At 37.2% G+C, this 10,466-nt stretch overlaps 1 protein-coding gene across 4 annotated transcripts in view; it reads right to left on the reverse strand.

The window, feature by feature from the left end:
• Positions 1-2,175: 2,175 nt before the first annotated feature.
• Positions 2,176-10,466, reverse strand: part of mlip (muscular LMNA-interacting protein) — a 32,198-nt gene continuing 23,907 nt past the window's right edge. For all 4 annotated transcript variants that reach the window (XM_035663361.1, XM_035663360.1, XM_035663359.1 and 1 more), the window contains one exon: positions 2,176-4,542. In XM_035663361.1, the coding sequence (XP_035519254.1) occupies positions 4,330-4,542 (213 nt within the window). In that variant the 3' untranslated portion in view covers positions 2,176-4,329. The remainder of the gene's footprint in view (positions 4,543-10,466) is intronic.

A 10,466-nucleotide genomic window follows, 5' to 3' on the forward strand; every position in this document is an offset into this window, starting at 1 on the left:
CTGATTCTGGTATTCAGCTCCTCGCTTATAAAGATTTGGGCTGGTTGGTCCAGTCTTACTCTGTGGCATGATATCTATCAGACAGTCAGTTCCCTGGTGAGGATGACAAGAGGGCAAGGTGAGTGTCAGACTGACTCCACTGGTGGAGGACTGGGGCTCCTGGGTTCTTCTTTATTACTTTCCTGACTCCCCCGCCGCTCTTCTGCTCATAAAGCGTTGTGTTGACAGATGATACCGGCCTTCAAAGTTTACATAGAGCCACACAACCCTAATTGAAATGTATTGTGTCACTTCTCAAGCTTGAAATATTTCATGCCATTTCATCTCAAACATTTATTTAAATTTCTGGGTACACAGATGTCTGTACATGCCAAATTACAATCTTTAACTTCATCATGAGTTGTGATGCTTAGCCTTTATATGTCCCCTCTGCTAAACAAAAAATCATCCAGATATTCAGACTTATTCGAAAGTGCTGGAGCTATAAACACTTCAGACTCAATTAAGAAAAGGCATCCACAAAACTAAACCTCAGTACAATCATTTCTGCTTCAGGTAATGATAAAGGAGCCCCACCATGGGTTGTCACAGGGTTTGGGAGAGGTTTGATTTAATTTTTTGATCTCAAAAATGGGGGGCTCATATTGGCAACCAAACAAACATTTAACAGTATAGAAAGGCAGACACAGACTTTAGTGGGGATACAGATAGTAAGAAAACATTTATCGTTAGGTTCCTAATAATGAGTGTTATTTGAATAATGAATGATAATGAGATAATGAGTTATCTAGCATTAAGTGATGATTTTTAGACCCTTTTCTATTATTGCATACATGCTTTGTAGAGTATTGAGGTCTACAAACAAGTACAGAATGTGTTAACACCTGAAACAGTCTCAACAACAAAATGCATGCATATATTCATGTTACCTGCCTGTGGAGCTGTTTTTCTGAGAGTGGGTCACTCAAGTGGACGTGTAGTGAATGCATTCAGCACATTTGTAGAACTCAGTGGACACGATGCATCTTGATGAACAGCGGATATAAAAATGACTTTTGTTTGCTTAAAAAACTTTACAAGTCAACTCTAACTATTTCATACCTTAACATATGGGTGTAGCAAGGTATGAGTGTTTTTTATGGTTCAGTTTATTATTATATTATTATTTATTATGTTTTACACAACCCTTCATACTTTTAAAATGCTTATTATATATATTATAATTCAATGTGGAGTTTTTTAAAAGTGAGAATCGGCTGCAGAATGTCAACATTTTCCCTTTACAGATTATATAGACTGTGGTTTGATGTACTGACGTACTGTATTGATGCTGACTTTGATGATCAGTGTGCATGTGTACACATGTGTTTGCAGTGGCACTGAGGTTAATAACAGAAGTGAAATGGGATTGCCATGGATACCAACATACTAATATTGCTGTCTAGAGAGTCTGAAAGTTGGTGAATGACAGATCCCTAATCTGGACACACATGAGGAGGACTAGAGCTTTTATAAAAGGAGGCAAAAAGAAGACAGTTTGTGCAGTATTATTACATCTTAGTTCATCATGAATCATCTAGACCAGCCAGCAGTGATCAAAAATATCTATCAGTTCTTGAATCAGTCTTTAGTTTCAGTAAAGTCACTCTTCATATCAAATTGAGATAACCAGGGTTAGAATCACACTGTATTTAACAAACAAAGAAATCCTGCTGCTTAACCAATAGATCCTGAATATCATATTTTTTCCCAGAGAATCAGCTAAAAACTGCTGTAGCTCTCTAAGCTGTTGAGTTCTAGGTCATGTCATTAGCTACCATTCAAGATATTTTTATGACTACTTCAACATTCTTGACTTTGATTATGGCTACACGTTTTGCTGTTGAACCACTGCACCGCTGCGAGGTCCACAGCAAGTAGAGAGCGATGTGAGTGCATGAATCAACCACACCTTTTTAACTCCTGGTTGTCCAAGAGCCCCTCTGAGGTTAAGTGGGCTTTTCTTTGGGGGTTTATCTGATCAGGTGTGAATGATCAGCCTCTAATACTGCTGCTATGCAAATGAAAACACTTTCTTTGCGCACTTTGAAAAGAATAGTGCCACAGCCTGTAATTATTTTCTCTATAGATATGAAAATGTACATATAGCAACAGAATGATATAACACTCAGAACATATGGGGAGATAGGGAAGTCCTTTATTACATACCATTTTTCTTTCAATCATTTAATAATATTAAAATAGTATTTTCTTTAGAGGTGAAGGAGCTACATACTTTTCATGTATGTTATTCTACAGTGACCCTTAACATGTTAAAGGCCACAAATTCCTGATTCAAAATCCTTTTTATTTACTTACTTACTTACTTACTTACTTACTTTAAAAAATCTGTGCCAGTTGAACTTAATATCTTTGCTGTTGGATGTCTTGCACCAATTGACCATTCACTAAACCCATCCAAAACCACAATTGTCCAATCATAGCTTAGCACCCGGTGAAGCTGGTCTGTCAAGCTTTAGATTTCTACACATGCTGTAATTGGCTGGCTCTGTGGAGCTGAGAAAGTCAGCAGGGGCTTCTCTCAAAAATCTTTTACACAACTATTTCTGTCACTTTTCATTTGTACTTCTCACTTTGCCTTCCAGGAGAGACTGTCGGTGAATGTGCACTGTTATTTGCATAATTATACTGTAAATTATACCATGTTCATTAAATTCATGATGAATAATCCAACCTTGACATTTAACAACAGGGAAATACAAATGCGGTGTATTATGCAACATATTAGTCATTCTGTTTCTTGTAATGTAACAATAAATGTAACGTATAATAAAGGTAATGAAGTTATCCAACCTGATTATATGAATGGTGCATTGTTCTAATTTACGTCTAATTGGATCTTTGCTGGTTCCCGCTCCCTCTTCCTCCATCCTTTCTTATTCAGAACCATGTCCACCTGTAGAGTGCTCATATTTATTGGGCTGGCTATCAAATATTATATACCATACAGGTTATAATGGGGAAACAAGTGAAAGTTGATAGCCTTTTTTAACCACTTTAGTGTAATTCTCTAAACGTTTGTGCAGTCTGACCAGTGGCAGTGCAGGAAAGCAATGAAACCTCAAGGTTGACAGAAACATTTTGTTCTTCTAGTTGTTTAATTTAGTTAGTTCACAACATGAACATGAAAAAGCGCCATCTCACCTTCTCTAGACCAGCCCCGTGCCTTTGTCTCCCTCCTGCCTGCTTTTCACAACACCTACGAGTGTGTTTAGATCAGGTATAAACACTTTAGTCTTCCCATGTGGTTGAACGATACGTCGTATGAGCTAGTTCTTTTCTAACATAACCCTCTCATGAGGCTGTAGCTCTGATGGTGTGTGTGTGTTGAGTGTGTTATTTACATTTGCAGCTTTGACTGGACAGTTGTGCTCTGACGTAACCGCCACAAGATGTTCACTTCTTGTACAGTATCCTGAGAGTAAGGGTTTTTTTTCATTCACATTGTTGAAATTGTTTTAAATACAAGAACGGTGCTTGAGCTGGCAAGATTGATCAGCATTGCCATTTTACAAGTGGAGCAGAGAACAAATTTGTGCTTCTACTTCTTCAGGCATAAAACAAGTGTGATTAGCTCTCGGCTGGCTGACACTTCCTTTGTGCTAGAGGACATTTGCATGAAGTTGAGCTAGAACTGAAAAGCAGCCTGTCACTGCCCCAGCTATTTGTATAAATGGCTCCTTAAGCAGGAATAACACTTTCCACCACTGGTACGCGAGGGCTCTTCAGAGGGTGTATGCGTAGGCTCTGTGTGGACATCCGCATACCCCCAATTTGTTGTGACAGCGCAGAATGGCCTGCATGTTGCCATCAAAAATTGCAGGGTGCTTGTTTTAAAAAGAAACAAATGAAAACATTAACTGGCAGAGACAGTGTATAGCGTATAGCCAGCTGGCCACAGCACTTCCAGATGGAAAAATTGATGGCTGATGGCTCAAATTGAGAAGCCTCCTTTTGTCTATCTCTATCTAAACTTAGGGGCCCATTGTTTAAAAATTTGAGTGGTAAATCTGCCACCAGTTATCACTGCAAACTGTGTATGTCAGTGGAAAGCTTGGCAGCCATAGCAACAGTAACTAAGGGGGCAGAGCTTAGGGAAAGGTCAGTTGCATGCATTTTTATCTCCTCTGTGTAATACGCAGCCATACATATTGATACATACTCATTCAATAATGTGAATGTAAAGATCTTCAATACTGATTGTGTCTTAGCAGGTAATTGTTCATTGAAAAAGAGAGTTAGGGAGAGTTATGTTTTAGTGTAAATGCTTTAAATATGAGTTTCAAAAGCTTCCATCCGCCCCTCAGTTGGACTGAAAGAGGATGAACCATCTTTCACGGGGTGACTGATCTGGTCTTCAGGCTCTGTAATCTGCAGGTCACATACTGAGAACGGAGTTTTTCTTTCAGGTTTCATCTCCTCTCTCAACGTTGAACTTGTGTAAAAATAGTTTCCTGCCTCTTTGAGACTCTTACTCTGCACCTGAAATAGAGAAGGACACAATGGTTTGTAAGTACATGCATTTATATTAACAGAGCAGCAGCAATTAGGATCATGCAGTTTTCCGCTGTTTCCTATAGTTGATTTCTATCTAGATATCCCAAGACTGATTTCAGCGCACGCTGAAATTGCTTTAAATTTGTTCCTCCTGTGGCAGCTTTCGGTTTGCAGTGGGATGAATATTCATTGTGTATTTGTTCATAAATGACAGTTATCTCTCTGGATTAGATGCTGACTTCAAACACCTGCTCATCATTAAATAATTTGCTCCATTTGTAGCTACTAAAAGTTTGAAATTGAGGTGTTTGAGCCCTTCTGAACAATTGATGACATACAGATGATGTATTACCACATCATGTTGAACTTATACTACAACTTCCTCTTTTGCAAAAACACATTATACACTGTTTCTGTATATAAAAACATTAATTCTTTACTATCTTTGAAAGAAAGCCTTTCTGGGATGCCTTTATAGCTTATCAACATAATTTTGATGCTTCAAACTGATCTGGCATTTCTTCAGGTAGTTGCAGGTATTGATCTCCCTGATCAATAAAATAAAGTTATATTGAACAAGTATTTAATCTCCAGAAAGTTGCTGTTCAGCTGTTTCTGCAGACACAGCACTTTGAACAAATCAGTTCTCTGCCTTAAACAAATGCACTGCTACATCTTTTGAAATTGCTCTAGCTTTCTTACAGAAGTTGGATGGAAAGATCAATATCTATTTTATTACTCTGCATTCAGCACAGAGCCTGGTTCAAGGTGTGTTTTGCCTCACCAGCACAACTTAGTTTTAAGTTGTATCTTGTGTATTTTACACATGTGAAAATAGAAATACACGTGATAAGAAAACAACATTTGGAGCTGTTGGAAGTTTTCTATACCTATTTTAGATACTTTTTTCTTATCTCTCAGAGATAAAATATCAGCAGGACAGCATATCCCTTTAACAATATACTTTTGTAATTGTGCTATTACACCAGAGGTCCATTATAGCGTTGAAGTGGAAACATGTTTTCATACCAAGCGCAAAATTGTATTCATGGTGAGTAAATTATGGTTAAAGCTTCTCAGACTTTGGACCAACAGCGGTAGAAATAAATAATAAAAATGTCACACCTCAACACAGACAACATGCAATCATTTTCACAAGGATTGTTTCATTTATGTGGAACGGTTACGTTTAGGTATTTAAACTGCTAAAGGTTATAAAGATTATGGTCAGGGTTATGGTCTGTAGCATACAGTATTTTGCTTGTACATTGTTTATTGTCATTCATGTTGTCTGTTATATTGTCTGGGTGGATGAAAACTCTGGTCCATCTCCACAATACTCACTTCTGCAGTCTATGGAGGTTATAAGAAATATAAGAGATATAATTTGTGTCGTCTTACAGCCATGAAATCAACATCACAGGAATTGTCACACTGTCTAACAAAAGAGAAATAGTTTTTGGTCTAATCCCAATTCAGTGATAAAATGCAAATATCACCCTTCCTGGATTTGGTAGCTGTGATGCAAGGTTGTCTGCAGAGATGCAGTGGCTAGTGGTACAGGAAGTTGACAAAGTGAAATTGTGTGAATGTCTGTGGCATTCTTATGTTAAAACCAAAAAGAGTATTTGTCAGTCAATGTCTTTCCTCTCCTCATCTCCTGTCATCTTAGTCCCTCCCAAACAAGATGCGAACAGGGGAGGCAAGAAAGAGACACGAGGAGAGAGGAGCCCAGGCAACGGGCATTTATCAAAATGAGACATCCTGGCGAAGCATTCATTTAAAAAAGACTTTAATTAAATATGGCTTGTCGAGCAGCTGCAACACCTGTCCATTGTTTTGTTACAGCCTATTGCTGTGTGTTATGATCTGTGTGTCAGATGAGCATAAAAGTGATCATGACAACTAATACTTTTAATTTAACTCACAATGTGGCATGAATGTATGTAATAACTACAAATGATTGTATGAGAGGTACTATACATGCACTGGCATGCATTATATATTATATCAACATAGTGTAAAATACATCTGGTTGTCATATGGACAATGTAAATGACTGCTCTTACATAATTCCCCCCAAAAATGACAGTGTTAACACAATAAATAAAACACTGAATCTGTTTTATGTAAATGGATATGTATATCCTCTGGTGTTAACATCCAGACCAGAATGCCAAAATAATAAAAAAGTAAAAAAAAAAAGAATATAAAAAAAGTTGCATCAGAAGATTGCAGGTCAGAAGATGATCTGCTGATGTTTACAATCACAACCCTCTTCGTGTGATAGTCATAAAGAATCTGCACAGTATGACAGACCACACACTGATGTTCATTCAGGTCGACACTGCTGATTTCAGAAAGAGAAATCAACATAACCAAAAATGTTATTTCACTACTCTGTGTCTTTTTATTTTTCCTTTCTTAGCGTCTTTCTGTTTGAATTAAGAAATAAATCAGAACAGGAAAGAGGCAGGGGCGTCTTTACTGCAGGGGCATCTTTCAGGACTCAATTTTCCTTCACAGTATGTATATTTCATATCTCAGTCATTCTGGGTTTAGTTTTCGATGTGGAGCTGCTTTATTATGCTGCCTGCCGACTTTTTCCTGCTTTGATTTAACTTGGGCACACGTTAAGTGGAAAATACAAGAATAAAACCATATGTTGCAAAAAAAAAAGGTCTGATATAAAATGTTCTGCCCGATTCGTTTAGCAATTTTCAGAACCCATCACAATTCAAACTCACTTATATTTTTGTCACTTCAGATCCGTGACCTTAATCAACATAATCATAAGTGGCAGATTGAAAGTATGAAGTGATCTGCTGAATACTGTGAAGGTAAGGTCAGTCATTTAATTTGAGAGAGAAAGTAAATGATCCCATCAGCCTCGTCCTACAGAGTTAATACATATTTAATCAGAAATAGATACCTTACAGGAACTTACTGCAGTTTAATATACATACTATATATAGTATATATAGTTTATATACTATCTGTTTTTTTCTTTTGACTTTTTCTTTCTATTGATAGTAACAGGTCACCTGGATTTGGTCAAGGGTCATTTGACAAACAAAATAAAAACAGAATAACAAAACCGTATAGAAAATGCTCGCATGCAGAATGAGCAGTTTCAGCTGCAGGCCATCCAGAGACACTCATAGGCAGCTGTGAATATTTTGGTTTACTCAGGTTTAATCCATTCATCACACAATTAAGTTACTCTTAGTACTAAACAAAACATGTGTCAACAAAACCTTCTGTACTGGTGGAAGTTAGCAAGCCTACACACACACATTTAGTGGGACAAAAAGCTGTCTGTAGTCATTGTGTGCGGGCGGTTGTCCGGTGAAGAGCTACTGCCTGCTGCAGGGATGGCCAATGGCAGCTGGGTGAAATCGGCCTATTAGCAACCCTGTGTGCCCTCTCAGCTCCTGGTACACAAAGTGGCAAGGCTCTGTGGATATAATCTGTTTTGACATTCTGTTTATCCCACATCTCCCTCCCATCTTAACAACATCTATGGAGTCTAAAGGGAGCGTCATCTCTTTCTGCATTCACTTGCAATTTCCGACCAGCCACAACTTTTCATATATACATATTTTTTTGTAATTAGATTGTCCAAAACTATGGCGACAGGGCAGCTGCCAACCTGGCAGAGCCGCCCTTGGCCATAGAGTGCTACGGCTTCTTGACATCGGCCTCATCATATTCTACTGATAATCAGGTTGCAGTAACACGGCAAGAAATGCAGCAGTGCTTTGCAAAGGTTTTATGAGGAAGGAAAATTACCTCAACACGGTATGCATATAGGTAACACTGAATTTAAACACTTGTTTGTTTACAATAAAAAGACTATTAAACAATTAAAGACAGCCAGGTTTTGTGAGTTTGAACACAGATGTGTCAAAGATGCTGGCTCTACCTGCCTTGGCAGAGGAAATAAACCACTGTATTGAGCTGAAAAACAACAACAACAAAAAAAAACATATCAAAACAAAACAACAGACAAAAAACAAAGAAAAATTTCACTGTGTTTGATCAGCGTGATTGTATTTGACACCGATATTCTGATCCACCTTTATACTGTTTCTGTACTGTTGTTGAAATAACAACCAGTATCATTGAATGCAGTATTAATGAACACTAAAGACTGTTTCAATTTAAAAACAAGTTTCTCTGCTGCCAGAACAGTGGGTTCTTCTCATTTGTCTATTGTATACCACTTCGTCTCCTCCATCCTCCTTCTTGTTACCCGGAAATCAATCCCAATGTGCCATCTTGAATCTCAATTCTTAAAATGCATTTCGAGGAGAGAGGAGCTAAGAGCGAGGATGCACAGGGATATCCTTTTCAGCACCTATTACATATAAAAGAGGCATGACATGGAATATACAAACCATGGCGGAAGTCCTCTACAAATATATAGTTGTATTAGTTATTTAAGATGATCAAATGCACAGTCAAACCTTCTGCCTTTAGCTGTTTGTGTAGCACCTCTTAAGGTGTTGTTGTAGCCGCATTTCTTAATGACATGTCACCAAAATTCAATGTGAGGGAGACGAGATCTTTGCTCTCTGCTAGACAAATTATTAACAAATTAGTAGGAACTGTATTGCCTAATTTAGTCATGAGATTCAGACACTAAAATAGGCTTACAGGGCTTGAAGCAAGTAAACAATCTGGGTTCAGGTCAAACTTCACAACAAATTAACTTCACACTAATCATTTTTCCTTTAATAATTATTAAGTTTGTTTTTTGTAGAGAACAGGTTTTTTTTAATCAAACATCTTCAGCTTTGTTTAAAACCTAAAAGTTAGGTGGTCAGAAAAACAGAAACAGCCATTTACAGATTCAGATTTGTAACACACTGCACACACCACAAATGTTTCCATGATGACTCTTAATTATTAATTAATTTGTGCTTACAAGCCTTCCATTACTTCACAATACTAAAAATAAAATAGTCATTTTCATTTGCTGGGCACACTTATCATTGTCACATAATTTAATTACACAAACAAAGGGAAATAAGAAAGACACCAAATAGTGAAATAAAATAAGTTAATTTTACTGTTTCACATAAGTGTTTAACCTGCTCTGATTAAACACTTCAGAGTATAAAAAGATGAACATTACTTAATGGCCAATTCAAGAATAAGACCTGTTTGAGATAATGCTTCTCACCGTAAAACATTAGCCTGATTTTAGACTGCCCTGTAACGCTTCCCTCAGTGAATTGTTAAAAACTAAGGAGCCAATCCGAGCTTTGCAAGCTCTGAATGGGGACACATGTCGTCCTCTGTCAAAGCCAGAAAATGTTACCACAAAAGGCGTCATTTGGATGAGACTGATACAGCTAGTTGTTGTAAGTCAAACTTCTAAAATAACAACTCTTAAATTGAAATATTATGCTTGTTGCAACCGCTACTACAACTTCCATGTCAACTGAAGATACTTCAACAGTGCAGATATTGAAAGGTTAGAGCAAAATAACCCCAAGATGTCAATGTCTTATTTTTAGTTAGCCGCTGTGACTTCCTGGAGTGTCCACTGGCTGTCTGGCAACCTCTGTGTTATTCTGGACGTGTCAATTTTAAACCTCAGTTTTTAAACGAACAAGATAAAATGTGTTAATTGGTGAACTTTAGAGGTTCTAACAGGTTTTTTGTTATCTTTGGACTGGTGTGAATTCTGACTTAGTTTTAGTCTTATTTTGATCTTCTGAATTGTTTTAGTTTTATTCTAGTTTTAGTTGACAAACTTTAATAAGATTTTATTTAATGGGTTAACGAGTTTAGTCAAAATGTAATATAATATATATACTGGAGGAAAGTAAGATGTAGATCTAGTACAATGAATAGACTAATTTAAAATCTAACCTTAGTATCTCTTGGTTAACCACTTA

Source organism: Morone saxatilis, unplaced genomic scaffold, assembly GCF_004916995.1.
Source record: "Morone saxatilis isolate NCDOM2014 unplaced genomic scaffold, NCSU_SB_2.0 Contig19, whole genome shotgun sequence".
Classification (NCBI taxonomy): domain Eukaryota; kingdom Metazoa; phylum Chordata; class Actinopteri; family Moronidae; genus Morone; species Morone saxatilis.